The 20,678-nt window shown below is 47.9% G+C and overlaps 1 protein-coding gene and 2 long non-coding RNA genes across 3 annotated transcripts in view; all 3 read left to right on the forward strand.

The window, feature by feature from the left end:
* Nucleotides 1-1,125: 1,125 nt before the first annotated feature.
* On the forward strand, nt 1,126-3,864 carry LOC138116834 (uncharacterized). Its single transcript, XR_011154358.1, has 3 exons — nt 1,126-1,284; nt 1,516-1,641; nt 3,792-3,864. It is a non-coding gene; the product is annotated as an uncharacterized lncRNA (long non-coding RNA).
* Nucleotides 3,865-4,718: 854 nt separating this feature from the next.
* LOC138117216 (uncharacterized) lies at nt 4,719-14,101 on the forward strand. The gene is made up of 4 exons (XR_011154570.1): nt 4,719-5,222; nt 6,464-6,585; nt 7,745-7,912; nt 14,006-14,101. It is a non-coding gene; the product is annotated as an uncharacterized lncRNA (long non-coding RNA).
* Nucleotides 14,102-14,430: 329 nt separating this feature from the next.
* The window catches only part of HYDIN (HYDIN axonemal central pair apparatus protein), a 39,107-nt gene continuing 32,859 nt past the window's right edge, over nt 14,431-20,678 (forward strand). The window contains exons 1-4 of the mRNA XM_069027268.1: nt 14,431-14,490; nt 15,006-15,130; nt 16,079-16,094; nt 16,765-16,884. Coding sequence (XP_068883369.1) covers nt 14,431-14,490; nt 15,006-15,130; nt 16,079-16,094; nt 16,765-16,884 — 321 coding nt within the window. The remainder of the gene's footprint in view (nt 14,491-15,005; nt 15,131-16,078; nt 16,095-16,764; nt 16,885-20,678) is intronic.

Consider the following 20,678-nt stretch of genomic DNA (forward strand, 5'->3'; position numbering starts at 1 on the left):
TTTTTTTGTTTGTTTGTTTGGGTTTGTTTTGTTTTGTTTTCTTTGTTTGTTTGTTGGTTGGTTGGTTGGTGGGTTGTTTTTTTTTTTTGCCAAGGCTGAGTGAGTTAAGAACGTCTACTGCATATCTGTAGGAGTCCAACCCCTCTAGCAAGGTACAGGACAGCCTTAAACATTCAGACCTCCCACTAATAGTGTGATGGGAATGCAGCATACAGAGCTTTTTGCCTAGGGAGCATCCATACTGCCATCAGCTTTAGGAATTTGGTGTTTCCAGCATTCCTCCCTGTTTTCCCCATATCCTGGCCATGTGTTTGTTTCAGCTTTTGGCCCCACTGTTTTGTGAGCTGTACCCCTCTAGTTTCAGTTATCAAGTGTTAGGAGAGACTTTGGTTTTTGAGCTCTGTCACTGCAATGGTTGTGTAAGTCACATATGGACAAGTCTGAAGTGCAGGCATGTGGAGGTGGCAAGTCCTCATTATTTTGCCCTGACTCCAGAGAGAAATGAACACCTTTAATCATTTAAATTTGGATGGCAATGAGTGATGCAAAGCAGTTGCATAATTTTAATTTCAGGGGATCAGTGAAAGAATGATCCTTTGGTCTGTTCCCTCAACTAAAATGCTCTGCAGCTGTATAAAGAGGCAGAGCAGTACCTCTGGCTTTGCTTTGATTCTTGCAGTGAATGTTTGCTGTATTTAATATGCTGGGCTGTTATAAACAATCTCCCTGCAAGCAAGAAACTTGTGAGTGGCTGAGCTGAGATTTCCAGGTTCCTAATCAGAAGAAAGGCTGTCCCAGCTAAATTGGAGTTAGGCTCCTGATTGCATCCTGATAGAAAGGATTATTCATCCAGTGGAAAACAAATAGAGCTGCTGTTTGGCATGTATTAGCTGAGCAAATCTTGGCACTCTGTATGTGTTACAGCTCTGCTTTTCTGAGCCGTGAGCTGGGTTCATTTACAGCTGGCCTGACTCTGGAATGTTCCCTGCTTTCTGACCTTTCCTCTGTGGTGTGGCTTAGGTGCTTTAGGAACCTTTTTCTTTTTTTCCTTTTCATCAGTCCATTTACCACATGCTCTGTCATGTTGTTTGTGACTCAGGCCTCTTTTTACTATTTCCTGGCTGATCCCTTTGGTTTGTATAATCAACTGGCTGGGTGTCCATCTCTGATGTGCTGTGTTTATACTCAGCTGATTGCCCAGGCAGTGAAACAGATGGTGGCGATGCCATGGCCCTGATATTGCCTGCCTGGTGCTGTTGGACTGCAAGAGGCCATGAAGAAGAGGTAGGTATCTCACTGCATTTGCAAGACTAAAGATAAATGTTGCTAAAAGAGGTTGCTTTTATTTCCATGAGATTCTTGGTCTGTTACCCATCTTCTGGCACTCGTATGTGCAGGGCAGATAACCTCGGTGCCTTTCTGCTGTACGGTATGAAGCAGTTGGCATTTTGGTTCAACACATGGCTGCTTCAAAACAAACAACACCCACAATAGGAGTCTTTTTCTTCTTTTCAGGGAGCCAAGGACTTTGAAGGCATATGCTGAGGTTAACTTACAGAGCAGGGACTATGGGATCATGGCACATGGTATCTTTTGGAGCCCATTTTGTAGCTGACAAATGTGTGTCTGGTGACTTTAAAGGTAGGTGAAGGCTTCTGTGAGCCAGAGAGGTGGGGAATCTCCATCCTGGGAGATACCTAACACTGCTGGGTACCTCCCTGCACAATCTGTTTTAACTTGGAAATTGTGTGGTTTGTGTGGAGAGGTTGGACCAGAGACATCCAAATTCTCTTCCACCTAAATCTTTATTTAGGTGGTTGTATGCCTGATCCCACTGATCACCTGTGCAGTGTGCTCTGTGTGGAGTGAGAGAGAAAAGAGCCTTATAAAACATGTAGAAATGTCTGCTGTGGGCTCTGGCAGGGAGCAGATGCCAGCTGCCTTTTCTCTCCTAGATGAATTTATTTTACTGGAAGAACAACTGCTGTTGCTGTGAAGTTGCCAGATGGACTTGTACATAGACTTGGGGCAAGTGGGAATTTCAAGGGGAGAATTTGGGAAGGCAGGAAGCCCATGCTGGCAGCAGCCCATGCCCTGCCAAGGGACCAGGCAGGACTTTGTGCTGGGAAGTTCCTTGGATTGCTTCTGTCTCCAAGAGCAGCTGTTTACCTGGATTATGAGCATAGTGAAAGAGGATTTCTTGTTGGGTATACTTCCCCAGGAGGGGTTGTGCTTCATACCTGACCTTTGTTTTCACTTCATGCTAGGTGCTCCTAGGCCTTGAAGTTTTGCTGTGGGCTCAAATGAACACTTAAGTCAAGGAGGACAGAGGTAGGATTAGTTCCCAGGGAGACAGCACGTGTGCAAGAGTTGTGCTCTCACAGCTTTTGTGGGAGACAAACAAGCTTAGTGGGCCAAGAATAGCAGGACTGATGATGCACGTTTCCAGAGGGTTATGTGCCTTCAGAGCTCTCTGCAAATGTCAGCCAGTTTGTCTGCTGCCCTGCAAATGCTACTTGCTGGGAAGGAGAAATCCTGCTTTCCCAAGTGAATGTTCCTCCCCAGCTGCTTTTCAGCTCAGTTTGCCAATGAGACTGAAAAATAGGCTGCCCTTATGTGCGAGGTTTGAGGATTGCACAGAGATGCAACCCAGTGAGCTTGAAAGCATGGAGGGGCAGGTCTGACCTCCCCAGGGTCCCCTCTCGAGCTGAGGGCATGCAGGGACCAGTGTGTCCAGTGAGGCAGAAAAGTTTGCTGAGCAGTGGAGAGGAGCAAAGCCCAGGGACTGAAGGTGCCATTACAGCCTCAAATGTCCTGTCTGAGGGGAAATTTGCTGTCTGATCTGCTGTGTCTGTGTGGGGAGGGAGGGCTCTCAGAGCAGCAGAGGAGGGAGCTGTGTTCTGTTAGCAGCTGGAGCCTTCCCCAGTCAGCCTGCAGAGCTGTTGCTCCTTTTGCTCCTGGAGGAGTGTTATTTAACAAACTGGCTTCCCCACCAGCCTCACTGCTAGGCCAATTCCCTTGTCTGCTCCGTAAAGGGATTCATAGCTCCCTTTGCAGCCCAGCTATTCCTTGTGAAGGTTTGATGTATCTGGCTTGGTTAATCCCAGATGTCTCTATATGGAGATACCATTTGTAAAAGGAGTTCTCAGTGCTAGAGAGACCAGCCAGGAAAAAAATAATAGTTTCCAAACAAGTTTGGAAACCTCTGTGTTGTAGTCATAGGAAAATTAAACTGAAGCCATCTTTTTGTGTTCAGCCCAGCAAGTTATTGTGAACTTGTCTGGGAGAAATTAGCATCCAGTTCCTGATTTAAAAGGTGGGAGCAGCAGCTGGGGAGGGTTAAAACAAAGACTGTGCCTTGAGGCTGTGCTAGAGAGGCTGTAGATATTTGTGTCTCAGCAGTTCAGCTGATGGATGCCTCTAGAGGTTCCTGGTGCCTGGGCACAATTTTTACTTGCCCTCTCCTGTGGTTTTTTTGTGATGGAGGATGCTGAGGGCTGAAGGCACCAGCTGGATGGTCAGTGCCTTTCCATTTCTCTTCAAGGTTTTTAGGTGGGTGGCTAGGGCAGGAGGCAGGTGCTGTAATCTGACTGCAGACATGCTGGGCATCTAAGCCCACAGCAAACGTGGGGTGTGACACCTTGTGCCTTCTGTGGGACAAGACCCCGCTTGTAGGTAGTTGCTGGGGAAGAGCTGATGCATAATCAACTTACACCTTAATTTTCCTGTGCAGTATCATCTGCATCACAGTTCTGCCACAAGGCTGAGATGCTGTTTTCTTTGCCTTTCAGGACTGCTGCAGGCACTTGTTTTAAAGGTATGTTGATCCAGCCAGCTGTGCTCAAGGATATGGACAAGATAAGGTTTGTCAGTAATACATTTTGTTCCCATCGAGTTAGTCTGGTGAAAGATATCTTTTTCTACTAAGAAAGTTGATGTTATATGTTGCTGAAACCACTGGGTGCTCAGAAAATAGAGAGGCTAATTACAGAGAGAGGATAGATCAGCCTCCCTGTAGCATTCCCAGCACTGGGATGAATTAGAGGTTTTTGCTTCCCTTTGTGACTTCACCTTTTCCTGTGTAAATACAGAAAGTTGAGCCCCTGTGAAACAAGTCCCTTTGCCTGATACCTGGCAGAGCTGTATTAGATGAGTGCAAATTTGTGACCTTCAGTGTCATCCTGGGTCCACCTTAATGTCTGCCTCTGGGACGGGGAGGGGAAGTGTGGTTTTTTTTTCTCTCTGGGAAAGGGGAAAATGTTTGGGGATGGGTAAGAAATTGGGCAAAGTTTCTTCTCTGTAGCCTGCTTGCCCTGGAGTCCCTGTGCTGCTTTGAGAGGAAAGCTGCAGAGCTGCCTCTGTGGTGGCATCCAAGGAGGGATGCTCAGGGACAAGCATGAAGCAAACACCTTGAAAGGAAGAGTGGTGTCTCTGTGTCTCTTCTCTTATGCTCTTGGTTATAGGACATCTCCTGGGCCTACTGAGGCTTCCTGGAATGCTTCAATACCTGAACTACAGGCTGGGAGAGAGAAATGAGCGATTCCTACAGGCCCTGCTGGGGGTTCCACATCATCTTTTGCTGGACTTTGCTGCTGGGTTTGCTGGTGCCTGCAGGTGGAGGCATGCTGGAAAGGCTTCAGGCATGGTGGCTGTTTCAGCCAGCATACCACTCTTTGCTGTTTGCAGGGCCAGGAGGGCTCCTGGACATGGCATAGTTCTCATGTGTTGTCTTTCCTGACAAAAGGAGCTCTTATTTACCAAGATTTCATCTATTCCTACTGTTTATTGCCCACGTAAAATCCTCCTTGTCTCCTGCTGGCCTTGTCCTTGCAAGAGCTGCTGGTTGTGCTCCTGCCGCAGTGGGGAGAGAGATGGAGACAGGATGGGATCAGTGGTTGGCAGCTGACAGTTTCTTTTTATGTTTCCATCTGTTCCCTCTCTTCCTTTTTAATGAGATCAGGTGCCAGAGTGCACTAGGAAGACTTTTCAATGTGAGAGGAAGTCACAAATGGGGTACTCAGGTCCTTGCTTTCATCCTTGGCAGAGAGACGCTGCTCAAATCAAACCTCTTGAGCTGTTCCTATAATGGGAAACCAAAACTCTGCAGTAAGGCTGACAGCTCCAATCAGGTGGATCTGTCCTGCAGCTCAGCCTTGGAACTCAGAGATGCTTGTGCTGATGGTCACCAAGATGCAAACCTGGCTGTTCCTACCCCCACTCAGGTGCCTATCTTTTAACTTTTTATAATTTCTTTATTGATTTGGTTTGGTTTTGGTTTTTTTTTAATGTGGCTACTGTCTGTCTTCTAAACCCCCACTTGTTTTAAATGGTACAGTGGCTGGACAGGTTTACTCTCTCAGGCCCTTGGTGTTTGCTACACAGACCCATTTGACCAGCTTTTCTGATCAACCACTCCAATGTCATGAGTGACTCCGCTTCTGCTTTATGTTTTGAAGGGTTTTCCCCTCTGCTTTTGAGGCTGTATGTTTATTACAAAGCTGGTCTTTCATGAGTGGGAATGTTTCCCAACAGGAGATGTTTGGGGCTGGTTTTGTTGCTGCCTCTTTGATTCACAGTAGTTCTTGGGATGTGTGAAGGATGGGAAGAGGTTCAAAGGAAGAACCTGAGGAGCTTGTTTAATACTTCAGCTTGGACAACTTCTTTGTGGAAAATGAAAATCTGTCCCTCTGCACCCACTGCTAATATGTGATGTGATGGGAGTCAGCATGGAGACCTTGATCACATAAAAGCTGTAGAGTCTGACAGTACCTCCAGGGCAGAGAGCAGAGGCTCTTCCAGGGGATGTACCAGATGCCTTGTTTAAAAATCAGAAAGCCCTGGCTCAGGTTCCAGCCCAGAACAGCCTCTGCATGGCTGGTTTTTAGCAAAACTCCCAATCTTTTAAGCAAAAGACTTTTGGATACAAATGCAGTCAAATATTTGGCTAAGCCAAAGGCAATCCAGTAGTCCCTCCTTAAGCAACCCAGCCAAATGCTTTGGGATTTTGCTTGAGTTCAAACTCTGCAATTGTGGCTGTTGTGTGGTTGTATTGGACCTGTGAAGGCAACTGCCCAGTGCAAGAAAAGCCACATTTGGCTTTGATTTTTTTCTTGGGGCCTGCTTCAGTTAGTAAGTTCCTTGCCCAGCAGAGCTGGTGCCTGCGGACTGCCCCAGCACCTCTCAGCACAGCCCTGTGTGCTGCAGGGAGCTGCACCAGCTGGCTGGCAACAGCAAGGACAGCAGCTTGTTCCTTTGGTGCTTCTCAAGTGATAAATAAAACAAGCTACTCCTTTCACAGCACTGCTTTCAAACAGCCTGGTGCTTTGTAGCTGCTCTAATCATGCCAGGCGCTCCTGTGGGCTCAGGCTGAAACGCATGTCACGGGCTGGGTTTGTCCCATCCCTGTGTTCCACTTACAACTGTTGTGTTTTCTAGTCTTTCTCTCCCTTTCTTCTCATCACAGAGCCAGCTGTTGGTGTTTGGAAGTGCCCTGCAGAGGCACTAGACCTGCTGGGCTGGGGATGACCGATTTGCTGTGAAGCCAGGAGCCAAGGAGAGCCCTCCTACTGCAAATGGAGCTGCCAGGTGATGCCAGAAGCTGCAAGTGCCAGCCGAGCTGTTGTGGATCTGGTTAAGCACATTTTTCCTCAGCCTGGAGAGGTTGGAGGGAAGGCCTGCCTGTGGCATTTGGGGTGGTCCTTGGGGCTGACCATCGGAGGATCGTGCTGGGCGCTCAGGCGTGGCTGTGGTTTTAGTGGCATGAGGTGTCCATTTGCAGAGAGCTTGCAGAGTGTGCTTGGGCTTGCAGGCAGTTCTGTGTCTTGGGTGGAGCAGAGGAGAGCCTGCTGCTCCCAGCCTGTGGTGCCCCATGGTGGTGGGTGGGGTGGAGAATGCCCTGGCAGGACCCTGCTGGCAGAGAAGAGCTGTGGGTGAGGGAGGAGACACTGAGCTCTGCTCTGCTTCTGTGACTGGGAAAGACCACTGAGCCCTGGTCCTACAGAGTGGTGCTGCTGCTGCATTTTCTGTGTTCATGGGGTCTCAGATGGTTTTTAGCTGCCAGGAAACAGGATGCCAAGGCACTTGGGATTAAGATAGTGGCAGTCCCAGGAACAACTATTGAACTATCTTGTAACTGCACAGACATTGTCACCCTTGACATCTATCCCTTTTTTTTGTTGAGGCTGAGATCCTGTGCCAGTACTTTGCTGAGTCAGGCTTGAGCCTCCATCCAAAGCCTACCCATCTTTCCAAGGCACTGTCTCCTGTCAGGCACAGCCTTGGTTACTGCCTTTCCTAACCTCTGTGTCAGAGATTCCCATTGAACTGTGATTAACTTCTGGAGGCTTGTAAATTTTCTTTTGCATTGACACAAAGACAGCTGGCTGGATTAAATGGCTTCATAGAACTAAAGAAAAAGAAAACCTAGGAGGCATTACACTTGTTGGGGTCAAGGATTTTGTTTTCTTTTAAGAGGCAGTGAGGATAAAACAATTTATTCTTTTCAAGTTTGTTAACTGCACTGCTAATGCAGGGTCTCTGAAAGGCAGGAATTTAAACAGTGTCTTGATTTAGAAAAGAGTACAGAAGCAGTTCAGGGTTTGAAAGCGAGATGTAAATTAAGTAAAAAATGAGGAAAGCAAATTGATTCCCAGTGTAGGAATAAAAAGGGAGAAAATAAACCCAAGGCTGGGTGTTGAGGTCTGTGCTACCAAAAAAAAAAAAAAATCTATGTTCTCCCTTGCAGTGGGTGATTGCATTGCTCAGAGGAAGGCAACAGAAATATGGCTAAAAGGACCCAACTTTATTTTCCTTCTTTCTCTGAAGAAAACAAATATGAACCCTTTGGAACAAAGAGGACTGTAGGCTGCTTGTTTGGGACTTCATGATTGGGCCTTCATAAGGTTGCAGTTGGGTAAGTGATCTCAGTGCAGTTGTTCAGTAGGGAATGTAAATATTTTGATAACATCTGAAGTGATTGAGCATTGCAGTCAGTCCTTTCTTGAAGTGAGCACTTCATGGGTTAAAATGGGGGTGGGGAGTGCTCCCATCTGCACCTCTTCCACCCTGTGAGCTGTCTCTGCCAGCAATTTCCTCTTCTCTCTGGATCCTCATTACAGCTTTTGCTGCAGCTTTGTGTACTCTGCAAGGCACCAAAAGTGTCCAGTTAACTCAGTGGGTTTGATCTCATGAGTGCAGCAGCGATGACAGGAGAGATGTTTCTGACGTGCCTGTTACAACCCCCCCAGGGTCTCTGGTTTTGGTGCTCAGAAGCCTGAGTGTGCCTGTGCTGTGAGGTCTCATCTCAGAGCCTGCAGTAGGGTTTTGGCTCATAGTGCTCTGTGTCCTCCTAGCACTGCAGCAAAGGAGAGGTTAATAATGCAACGTGCCTGCCTGTTGCCCTTGGCTCATTTATTTCTGCAGGAGGAAAGAGCTATGCAAAGAGCCTTTCCCAGGGATGGAGGAAGGACTTCAGCTCCCTGCACAAACTAACAGTTACCTGTGCCTCTAAAGAGAGCAGAGCTCGGAGCCTGCTTTGGTCAGACCCCTCTAGGACGGAGAAGGGTAGCTTGTCTGAAATGCTGAGGTGCCTGGCTTGCTTTTGTGCTGGGCTGCGGACAAGTGCGTCTCCTCTCTGCTTCCTTGGGACATGCTGCAGTTCTTGGGACATGCTGCAGGTGTGTTGGAGGGAGTTTCACTGCGTGTTTGCTGTGTTCATTGTGTGTTGTCCCTGAGCTGCTGCTACCACATTGAGAAAGGCACTGGCAGCCAGGCATTGCCAGGATCCCAGCAGACGTGGGGAAGTGCAGCTGGCTTCTGCTACCCTGGGGGCAGGGGAACCACAGCAGCTCCCCCCTGGGCACCAGGTGGGTTGAGCATCCCTTTGTCCCACTGCTGGAAAGGCTGCTGTCACCTCCAGAAACCACCAGTGCCTCCTCCCCTGTTGACATCCCTGTTGTTGCCATGGTGGTGTTGGGGCTGTCTGGGAAGCCCTGCTGCTCCTGAAGGAGGGCCACAGCCTGGCTGGCTGAGGGGATCTGGTGTGTGAGAGTGGCCCTGCAGAGTGGGGAAAGTGGGGGATGCTGGTGACCACCCCCATGCTGGAGTGCCAGTGGCTGTGTCCCCCCTCTGGGTGGAGGGTGGCTTTTGGTGCCCAGGTTGTCTGGCCTCAGGAGGGAGAGCTTGGGAGCAGAGCTGAGTGGAGACTCCTGTATGTAGTTAGAGAAAATAAAAAGGCCAGGCTACTCCATGGGGGTGCAAATTACTCATAGCAGGTCATCCAGACGTGCCCCATACCTGAAGGACAGGAAATAATCAGTGAAGTTAAAGCTTGTTCTGTGACACCTTGGGGTTACAGCCAGTGCTGTAGTGTTAGAGCAGCGATCCACTAAATACTGAATATTTACTTTTCTGGCAGCCAGTATTGTGTGTGTGTGCTGGAGAAGCAGGTACAAGTCTGGAGCCAGCCAAGGTCAGGCTCAGGGATTGTATTCCTGCTTCTGCTTTTGGCTGGTTCCCTGTCTTCAGTTTGGTGTCTCTGAATTGAGTTAATATTTATCATCTTCCAGAGACTGAAGCTCCTTTGTGAGAACTGGGTGTGAACACATGTGCACTTTGACTGAGAATCGTTGGAAGACTGAGATTAAACCTTGGTTGGGACTGAGGTTCACAGAAGCATTTCAAAGAACTCAGCCAATGCCCAAACTCTCCATGACCTGGCAGGTGAAGCAGCTGCTCAGGATGTGAGCATTGTGCAGCCTGTGCTGTGCACTGAGAGTTGATGCTGCAGAAGTGAAGGGATGGTTTAGAAAGGGAGCGGATGGGTTGTAGGGATGCTGGGAATGTCCCGTGTTCCATCTTGGGGATGCAGCTGAAAGGTGAACTAATAAATCACTGCATGTCAGCAGAATGGAGGAGACTGTTCATGAGCTAGGCAGTGTTCAGAGGTTATTATTCCTGCCCTGAAGAGATGAGGTGAAGGTGCTTTTATTTATCCAGTACAGGTCATGGCCAAAACCACTCACCTGGGAGCAGGGTACAGGTCCTGTGCAGACCCTTTTTCTCTGCCTTGCCTGAGGCAAAGAGTCTCAGTAGTAGCTGTGAGCCCACAGCATCAAACAAATCTTTCATTCACTTAAAAGATGGTTCTTGTCCTTTTTTTTCCCCTCCAGAGACTTCTTATGCATTGCACATTAAAGAGTCATTAGTTAAAGACTTTGTCATCCAGGGAGCAGAGCTCCCCAGCCAAGGCTTTTCCTCAGCTCTTGAGCATCCAAGGTGCCAGCCTGCAGATCAGGCTTTTTTCTCACTTGCATTCTCCTTGCAGCAGTCTAGGAGATGTAGAAGTGACATTGGGCTGACAAGCTGGACCAAGGAATGGCTTAGGCCCCCTCCATCTGCCTGGCAGGGGCGGAAGGTTTGGGCTGGAAAAATACACGGTGAGTTCAGTAGCAGGGACACAGCTGAGTGTGAGAGCAGGGTTGTTGAGTTTGAGAGTGGGCTGAGGCACCAGCATCAGGTTTGGCACTGGGTGCTGAGGGGCTTGCAAGCCTTGTGTGTGTTTCATGTCATTTCCACCATGCCATTCCATGAGAAGATCCTTTCCTGCCAGCGGTTTCCTTTGCTGAGCACCTGAGGCTTCTCTGGTGAGTCCTCTGAGCACGAAACCTGGTTCCAGCTGTCCTCTTTGCCTGCAGCAGGCAGGAATCACTCCTGTGCTGAGGAGGTGAGAGATCTAAGGTTGGTTCTAAGGTGCTGGAGCTGTGGGAAGGGGCACAAGGAGGCAGCCCTGTGAGTGCACCTCAGACCAGGTGTGAGAGATTTGGTGGGTCTCACCTTGGAATCTGTCTCCAAGCTCTGCCTTCTGAGCCAGGAAGCATCCCCCCCATTCAGCTTCCTTTCCTTGCAGTTCTGTCTTGGTGTCTTGAGTGCACAAGGGTGTCACAGGGGAGGATTCTTTGCCCCAACTCTCCAGTTTACACTGAGCTTTGCTTACACTGGATGTCGTGCAGGAGATGTTCTGGAGTGAGTCTCCACAGGCTGGCTAGCTGGAGAGCAAATTATTTTTCAGGGCTCAGATCCTCCCTGACTGGATTGCAAATCCCTAAATAATGAATGATGGTTTCCAAATGTAGGGTTCCCTGTTCCCTGCCAAGCAGATGTGAGGATTGGGTTTGCCTGTGGCTTAGAGTCTCCTGAGAAGCTTTGTTTATAGCATCTGTTGTGCCAAAAATGCATGAAGCTACCTGACAGCAGAGATGCTCTTGTCAGTTGGGTGTCCTTGGCTGGTGTGTGTGTGTAAATGTGTGCCTGATTAATTGGAACAAGCTCATCAGAGGGTATTCACCAGGTGCAACACCAAAGGACACCCCCAAAGGTATTGTCAGAGCTGTGGCAACACAGAGGTTTGCCTGCTGTGCTTTGCATTGATATGATGAGGGTCCTCCTTGGGTGAGCAAAATACAAATTCAATTCTTGCTTTGTAATTCAGTGTGGAAAGTTTTTCTTTACTCCTTAAGAAAAGACATGATGGGCTCATCTGCAGTGTCTAAAATAAATTTACCTGAAGCTTGTGGAGCATTACCAAATGCCACTCTAAGGTGCACTTTGTAATACTGTTGCAGTCACAGGAACCAGCTGTGCCAGGACAGCTATGCCACCTAGAAAAGCAATGAGGAAATATGCCCAGGCCTGGGGTACAATTCCTGACACGTCTCAGGAAACCCAGATCTATCAGAACAGGATGCCAAGCTGAAGATCACTGAGGACATCCCAGATTCAGCCTCCTCAATTCTCCCTTTATTCCAACATCTAGGCTAAGCAAGAAGTCCCCGCTATCACTGCAAGCTGCACAGCAGTTTTATAACCCATTTACCTCCCCAGACTTACCCTTAGATAAGGAACCTAATTAAATCCTGCTGAGTATCACAGAGCTGTCTGGGGTGGGGAACATGGAGATCTCCCCTCATGGAACTGGGGTGGTGGGCTGGAGCTGTGCTGTGTCGTGGCTGGTGTTTCATCCTATCCCTGCAGGGAGATCGGGCTGATTTCTTAATTCTGCTTCTTTCCCCCAGGCCTGGGAGGCTGATCCCTGGAGGCTTTAGGGAAATGGAACTATGGAGTAGGGAAGAGCAGCATCTCTTCAGGGCTAGAGAGTAGGGGAAGCTGCTAGACTGGGATGGGGGGTGTGAAGAGCAGAAACTATCTGAAAATTAGCATTGTGGCCATGATGGACAGGCTTCATTTCAAGTGAAATGAAATTGCAGTTAGAAAACTGGAACAAATAATCCAGTTATTCTCAAGACCCAGTAATAAATCACTGAAATCCAGATTAATGTACTGTCCCTCATTAGATTTCTCTTTTGAAAAATAGTTATTTCCAGGTTTAAATCCTAATTCTTGCTACAGTGTGTCCTCATATCCATAAGACAGTGCTGTGCTCTCATATTTCATGTAAGAACAAAAGGAAACAGCAGCCTTGTGGATTATGTGTACAATGCTGTAACTGCTTTGAGAATAAAGGAATGAAGTTACTGGCTTGCTTGCAGGATGTGGGTAAAACCTGAGGGGAAAGAAATGGTCATCTTTGTGTAGACAATGTCTTGCTGTATAAAGCAAGTTCACACAAAAAAAAGAAGATATGGAACAGAAGGAAGCAAGAGGGAATATGATGAGAGAATTTACCTAATGTCAAATAATTTTAGTTTAGGGCTGGTCTCCCAAGTCTCTGAAAATAAGAAGTGGGCAAATGCATCTGTTCCTTGGTCCAGTTTGCCAGAAAGGGAGGGGACGTTATTTCTAGTCCAAAGTAGTGCTTAGTAAGTGTTGTCCATGTTTGAGTCTTGTCAGTGCTTGAAACCCACTTTCTGGGGTTGTCTTCTCTTCTTACCCTTTTTTGCACACCCACTTTTTGTGACACAGACAGAGAGGTGGTTGTCAGGCTGGTGGTTGGAAGAGGAATGGCCCTGTTTAGCTGTGCTTCTTGTAGGGTAAGAATTCTGGAGAACTGCCACTACGGTGAAGTCTGAAGCAGGCCTGCTTTCCCATATGTTGAATTTCTGTTTGAGCTAATTGCTCATGTTCCTCTAATGGTTTCATGCTTTTATTTATGCTGTTACAACTTCTAATGCCTATAGGAAGTCTTGAATATGGATGTTACTAAATGAAAATTAAGGCCCTCATGGAGAAATGCTCTTGGGCAGCGTGGTAATTTCACACCTGGAAGGAGTTATATTTGTTTGATAATTTTTGTAACTTAACCAAATTAGCCTTGAGAAACTATAGTTCTTAATCAGAGTCTTGAACTTTCTGCTCCATTAGTTAGAAACATCAGCAGAAACATTCTTGCACAAAGGGTGGACGCTTGTTTTGGAAAGCAGGAAAGTGCTCTGATTTTGTCAATGCTTGGGGCAGCAGTGTCCCTGGTTTTGAGGCTGTTCATAACACTCTGAGTCCTTAAGTAGGGCCAGACTCAAAGTCACATCAGGTCAGCCGCTCTTGAAAAATTAAGCAGCCAAGTGATGTTCACCATCCTTCTGTACCCACCAAAAGAAGGTTCTTTTGGTGGAAATTGAATTCCTGAGAAGATTCTGAAGAGTTATAAAGGACAGTTTGAATATTAATAGGGATTTGGCTAATAATTCCAGTAAATAGGGTTCCAATAATCATGGGAGAGGAGGGTGGAAGGAAAGGTGAGAAATGCCAGCAGACTCTGCTGTGTCTTTGTGGCCCATGGGAAACAAGGTGGGGAGGCCCTGTGCTCTCCAGTTTGGAAGGATGCCACAGCCTGGAGACACCAGTGTTAAAGAAATTTCTGAGTAGGTCTCCACTGTGACCCAGCAGAGTTTGTTGTCACAGTTCACTCACTCACCATGTAGACCATGATTAGTTCCCACACACAGGCACAGAGATGTGCACATCTATATTTATGTGCACAAACATACCTACGGAATGTTCCCCCTGAGTTTGGTGAAATAATCACATCAAATCCATTTGCATTTCTCAACAGGCAAGAGTGCTGTGTCCAGTTCTGGGCCCCTCATTCAGGACAGACATTGAGGTGCTGGAGCAAGACCAGAGAAGGGCAACGAATCCAGCGAAGGGACTAGAGGCAAGTTAAACCAATGTAAAGCTGAAGCCGTGAGCGTGTGCTTCTTTCCATCCCCTCTGTGTGGCAGTAATTCCTTCTGCCAGGTTGGACACTCACCTGTGCTGCTCTCACCAACCTGCCCTTAGGCACCTCGCATGGGGAGGGCAGCTCAAACTCTGCCTGGAGCTTCGAGAGACGTGATCCCAGCTAGAACAGGTTCCAAACCAGCTGTTCTCTCTCATCTCCTGTGTGGAGCACAGATCCAGCCCAGCAGTGGAGTCAGGGCAATTCCTCCTTCCCATCCACAAATGTCCCTTTGCTGACTGGAGCTCACTTGACTGGAGATGCCCTGGTGCTGGGGCTCTGTCAAGGACATCTCTCTGTGTTCTGCTGTGGAGGGGTCTGTGAGGCCAGACAGAGAAAACACACAGTGCTAATTAAAAAGAGAGCACTGAAACTTGGACCCATTCCTGTGCACTTCAGTCTTGGCACAGTGCTGCTTTCCTGCCTCCCTCGGACTCACCCAGCAGTGGCATCTCCACGCTGTGGGTTGTGAGTGTCGTGCAAGGATGGAGTTAGGGGAGTTCTAATAATTCCTCCCCACTCCCTGCAAAGGTCACCAGCTCAATCCAATGGAACTAAACTGGAAACAAATGCCCAAAGAGCAGAAATCCCCAAACATGTCACATCAAATCACAGAGAAGCTAATGGGACAGAGCCACGTGGTTACAGCATGTGCATTCTGCTCTATATCATTAATTTACTGATGTTAAATATTTCAGCAGGTAACTTCCAGGGCTTCCAGAACAGTCCTAGTGGCTGTGATCACAAATTATTCATCACTGGCACTTGAACAAGAAAAGCCTTTCTGAACAAGGGCATTTCTGAGTCTCTTGCCTTTTTATTTTATACCTTTCAGCTGACTCCCTCTGCCTTCCAGAAGGAGATGTCTCTCACCATCAAGCAGAGGCTGGCCAGCACTCAGGAGATGAATCTGCCCCAGGTTGTCCAGCTTCAAGACAAGAGCGAGACCTCCATCACAAGGTAGCCTTTCCCTGCCCTTTTCCTTGCTGTTTGATGTGACATTTGAAGTGGGTGTGTACTTGTGCCAGGCTTCCCTCCAGCTCATTGAAACATCTCAGTGTCCAGGTCATGCTGTTGTTTCAAACTGCTGGTAGTGGAGGTCCTTCTGGTGGGGGAAAGGCAAAGCATTTTTCCTTGCTGAGACACTGGAGTCCCAATTTGTGCTAAGTCAACACAAATAATCTCTGCTGAAGCTGGTGGGGTTTGCTGGAGTGTAGCTCCCATCCCTGAGAGAAGGATTGGGCAGATCACAAGGGAATGAGCTTGCCATTTTCCATTCTTCTGCTGAAATAGCCACCTCTTGCTTTGGTGTGGTCACTGTCAAATGCTTAGGGTTATAGGATTCCCTCCACAGTGGCAACGTTGGCCTTTTAAGGCTGAGGGCCTGTGGTGATTACTCCTGATTTAAGAAAACTAATTGTATTAAAGCTTTGGGTTGGAACAATGTATGGGACACTGATGGGGTGTTAGATTTTGCAGGCTGCCAGATGTACAGGGGACTTGCCCAGGGCAGAGGGGAGTGGATGTGCTTTATCTGGATCAGTGTTTGCTGAGGGGTGTGTTTAAAGCTGCTTTTCTTAGAGGGCTGCTCACTTTAAAGCACAGTCCCAGTGGGTCAATGACTGAGATAGGCTGTTGAAATTGTCAGCAAGAGAGCTGCAACAAACTGGTTAAGCACTGCCCTGGATAGCACAGGAGGCTGGGAATGCCTCAGACAGATGCACAAATAACTGGCAGTGTGCTGCAGCCCCTCACTTCAGCCACTTGTGACTCCTGTGGAGATGCAGGACACCTGCCTGTGTGTTTTGAGTGGGAACAGTGCTGCTGGAGAGGGGAGACAAAAGCAGGGAGGGGTTTTGTTAAAGTAATGTCTTTGTTCAGTAAGCATTTACTGTTGTATCATTCCAGACATGCCTCTGCAATGGTAATAAATATGACACCAATAATAGATTACAAGAAAGCAGCCATTTAAAGCTCATGCAAAAAGGAGACACCAACTTCAGTCTTACTCAAGTTGCCCAGAACTGCTGAGAAAAGAGCTGTCTTATCCCTATTCAGCATTCACCTCACTTGTCTTCTTCCTAACTGCTGCGTTACTTTCTTTTTGCCCTTACCTCCTCTGGTACTCTTCCCTTCTCACTGGTGTCTAAGCATCAGATAAAAAGAAGTATTTGGACTTGTGTGGGAGTCTCAGAGTAAAAGGAATCCCAAAATTGTTTCCCATGGAGCCTGATGTAAGTTTTGGAGTTGCACTTGCTCCAAGAGTACTCAGGGCTCCGTCAGTCAGTGCCCCAGAGCTCTGTGACCCCATTAGCACAGGGCTCTGCTGGAGCTAAATGCTGCCTTGGATTTTTGAGAAGGAAACCTGGAGAAACACCTGCCTAAAGAGCAGCTTAGCTTGAGCCTGCTCAGTGTGGTGCAGCAGCTTTTGAGCAGCCCAGGGCAGAGGTGGAAGAGCCACTGTTTCCCCAGTGTGAGCTGGGCAGATGTACTCACCCAGAGTCTGTACTTCACTGGGGATCAGTGCAGGATTCTCATTCACGAATGTTCCTCCCAGCAGCTGAACCTCTCCCTGCTCTCTCTTGCCTCTCCAGTTCTCAGCAGTTTACCCAGATCACCGCTCACTTCAGCCTTTCCCACCAGAGGTGGTGTTTCAGAATTACACCCCCGGCGAGGTCTGTGAAATGCCAGTGGTTCTGAGGAACAGGGACCAGGTAAGTGCTGGGATGTGGAGGTTTACCACTGTGCTGGAAGAGGAGAGTGATGTAATTCCGGTGCTGTACAGCACAGCAAGTTACCTGCTGCAGCACATCCAGAATAAAATGTCTCAGCACCTTTGTTCTGCAAGATGGTGGAAATCTTCCCAGGCGATTCTCCCCTGATTTTGGCAGTATGTTGGTGGTATCTAACCCAAAGGACCTTTTCTAGCCCCTTTCTTTCCCTTGAAAACCCTGGATTGATGTGAATGTTGAGGGGTGTACAGTTCTTACCTGCCCTCATGCTTTACCTCGAGTGTGCACCATGTCCTGTGGCTCCTTGGTTAATCCTGGTTCCTGGCAGGAATCTCTGCCTCTCTAAGCCTATTTAGCTGCCTCTATGCAACTTGAACTTAAAGCTCAGGTGTTGAGTCTTCTCTACTTTATGCTGAAATTAGTTATAATTAGTGGCATTGGCACTGCAGGAAATGTGTTTTGAAACAGCCTTGGAATCAGGCTGATTTAGCAGAAGCAGTGGGAGGCCTTTAGGTGCCATTTCAGGCTCCTGCTAAGTTTAATTCACCTCTGTTCAGGTTTCCCAGAGGCAACATGGTGTTTCTGCTTTCCCTTTGGAGAGCCACAGCACCTCCAGAGCAGTGTGTTCTTGAAGGTCTCTACCTTCTCTTGAAAAAATTGTGATTGTTTTGCAATTTCCCAAGAAAGTTGAGAAGGGAAAAGTTGAAAAATGTCAGCAATTGTGTTCCACTGTAAAGAGAAAAACTGAGACCTTTTGAATTTCAGACAGGGGAACATTTTCTCAAATGAGGCTTGTGCCAAGAGCAAGCTGGTGGGAAGAAACGAGAGAGGAAAGGAGAAGAGTTCAATCTTTTCTCCCAAAGCACTTTCTTAGACACAAGGGCTTCTCTTGATACATAACAGTAAAGTGTAGTGGAAGTAGAGAAAGGCCAGAAAAAGAACAGTGTAATTAAGGGTGGTGTTGTGTAATGAAGAGTAAGAGGTGTGCATGAGAGAAAGGCAGGATGGGAAGATGGAAGTGTGATAGGAGCAGATGAATTAACCCCCTCTCCAAATCCACCTCTTGGGAGAAACAAACAAGTGGCCAAAAGAAGCTGTTGGGGCTTATGACAGGTGGAGGAACAACAAGAGAAGTCCAAGTGTATCCAGAGATAACAGGTTTTGACAGGGACACGGCTGCAAAGGGGAGGAAAGGATGCAGTTCTGGTCCCTCAGTTATTCCTGGAGAGTACTAAATCATTCCTGGTCTGGCATTTAGCTTGGGAATATTGGGAAGGTGCAGCATGGATGTCCATGCCCAAGTGATTCCATTGGAGGGGTCCATGCTGATTCTGGCACGTCTGCTGCAGGTTTCCTCTGCTGATTCAAATGTGCCTCAGTTTCCCTGTTCTTACTGGGTTTTTTTGTTCCCACTGAGCCTTTTGGCTTCAGCTGCTCCAGTATCCATGCAGCACATGAAGATGTTTGTTTTTGCCAAGTACAAGCCAACAGACAAACAGTGAATTTGCTCTGCTTCCTCAAGTGGAAAAGGACATCTGCATTAAAATTTCTGCTACTCTCAGTAAAAAATAATGAACGTGTACAGCTGCATCTTGGCATTTGTATGCCCTGAAAAGGGACATACACATGTGTGAGCTGTTAATTTTTTTTCCCAAAATAATTATTTTTGAAGCTAGTAAGACCTCAACCATTGGACAGCACTGGTGTAAAAGTAAGATTCAGCTCTGAGGAAAATAAAGACAGAGATTATAATCCCAAGAGAAGTTATTGTATTCTGATTTTGTTGGATTTTGGTAATGTACTGGAGAAAAGCAACATTGTGTTCTGTCTCCAAGGTTTCTCACCAGATTGCTCTGAATCACACTGACTTAGACTGTGTGGTAACCTGAGGTTGTCGGCTCCCTAAAAATCCAGCTAATAGCCCAGTGTATTCCAAACAGAGGCTCTGCAATCATTCAAATCTAGAAGTTCCTCACCTGTTTGCTGTCAAATTGCTTTTCTGTCTTCCAACTGCTCCTCACCACCCTCAGAGATATCCTGGGTGGCTTTTGCTGATGGTCTTAGCCATGTGTATTCATCTTCCAGGGGTCTTGGTGACCAAAATGTTTGTCTTCAGTGTGAAATTAGCCCCTGGAACTCACTGCCCCAGGGTGTTGCTGGAAGCAGACAGAATTTGGAGAGTTCGGGATTTCCTTGGCTATGGATTATCAGGCTTGGATGGATGTGCAGAACAAACCTCCATTTTTTTTCCAAGCCTCAAGTGAGTTTGTTGTTTATCAGTGAAGCTGCCTGTCCATCAAAATCACTTGTTTTAGACTTCGTGAGGTGTGATTTGGTGCTCAGAGGTTGATATCTGTGTGCTAGAAAATGCCTTTTTGCTGTGTGTTTGTGTGTGTGTGTATTCCAGAGGGCAGAACCTGGCAGCAGGGTGCCTGCAGGGCCTCCTGGGTGCAGGAAGGAATGCCCAGCAGTCCAGCTTGCCTGCACTGGCAGCTGCCTGGCTACAATCACCAGGCAGCAAGAGCTCCTGGAGAGCCGAGACTGGCGTTTAGTAATGAAACCACACTGTGAGTCAGTGCTGGTCATGTTTCTCCAGGCAGAAAATGCCTTTGAAACCCATAATTGATAGGCACAGCCTGGGGTGTCATGTGGTTTTCCATCACTTTGGCAAGTTGACTGCTCTCATCTTCTGCCTCAACCTTTCCTGGTAATGTCTTGTGCTTCTCCCTTGCTTCTTTACAGCCCATTTAAATTCTCTGTGCCATCTCCTTGTTTTGGGGGTTGTCTCTCTGTCTTGCTGTGTTTTTCTTTTTGCTCTTCAGGTTTCTTTTACTCTCAGTAAGGCCACAGTGTCTGGTCTCCTTCTCCTGCTGGTCTGCCCACACGACTGTATCCCCACAGCTGGACTGCCCCACTCAAACTCAGTCTGTTAGAAGGGAATCGCTTCCTTACCCCAGGATAGCATGTGCTGTTTTGCCTTCAGTAGCACATTCCCCCTTGGGAACACAGCTGCATGGCCATGTGCAGGCAGAAGCAAGCAGGTTCTTTAGGCTTGCAGAATGACTTGTAGGATGACTTGGTTCAGGTGTTCTGTCTCCATCCTACTGCTGGTGTCTGACCAGCTCTGCACTTCCTTCCCGCAAGGCATTGCCCTACTGCCTCTGGCTGAGCTGCTTTGCCCAGACTTCCCTGCCTCACCCTGGACTGAAGCAAAGGTGATGTGTTTCCACACCCTCTGTTCCCTAGGCTTGCAGCCATGCTGTCCCTGAGGACACCTGCCTGCCCATGACCCAGCTGCGAGGCCAGGGGAGAGGAGGTGCTGTGCCCGTGGCAGGGAGCCAGCCTGGCACAGGCATGCTGAGCTCTACGTGCCCTTAGTCAGCAGGAGGTTGGTGAGCTGCAGGTGACTTGGACACCTGCCTGAAAGAGCTCGTGTAGGGCAGGTACAACCTGTGGGCAGTGACACTGCTGTGGCTGTGTCCTCATGCATGTCGCTGGTTGCTCTGGCAGCTCACAACTGCTCTGTGCCAAACATGCTGTGCTTTTGCTTGGAGGTTTGAACATCAGTGCTGAGGCCCTGGCAAGTCTAATCCCAGTGCTGTTATCTGGAGGCTTGTTATTACAGGAGGATTTAAGATATGGATGGAAGGAAGCCTTGCAGGGAAACAAAGAGAGGCAGGCTGACTCTTTCCACCAGCATCCTGAAATCTCTTAGCACTGTTCTTCACCTGAATTGTTTGGAGAGGCAAAGATGGGGAGAGCTCTGAGCCAGCTGA

Source organism: Aphelocoma coerulescens, chromosome 11 (genome assembly GCF_041296385.1).
Source record: "Aphelocoma coerulescens isolate FSJ_1873_10779 chromosome 11, UR_Acoe_1.0, whole genome shotgun sequence".
Taxonomy (NCBI): domain Eukaryota; kingdom Metazoa; phylum Chordata; class Aves; order Passeriformes; family Corvidae; genus Aphelocoma; species Aphelocoma coerulescens.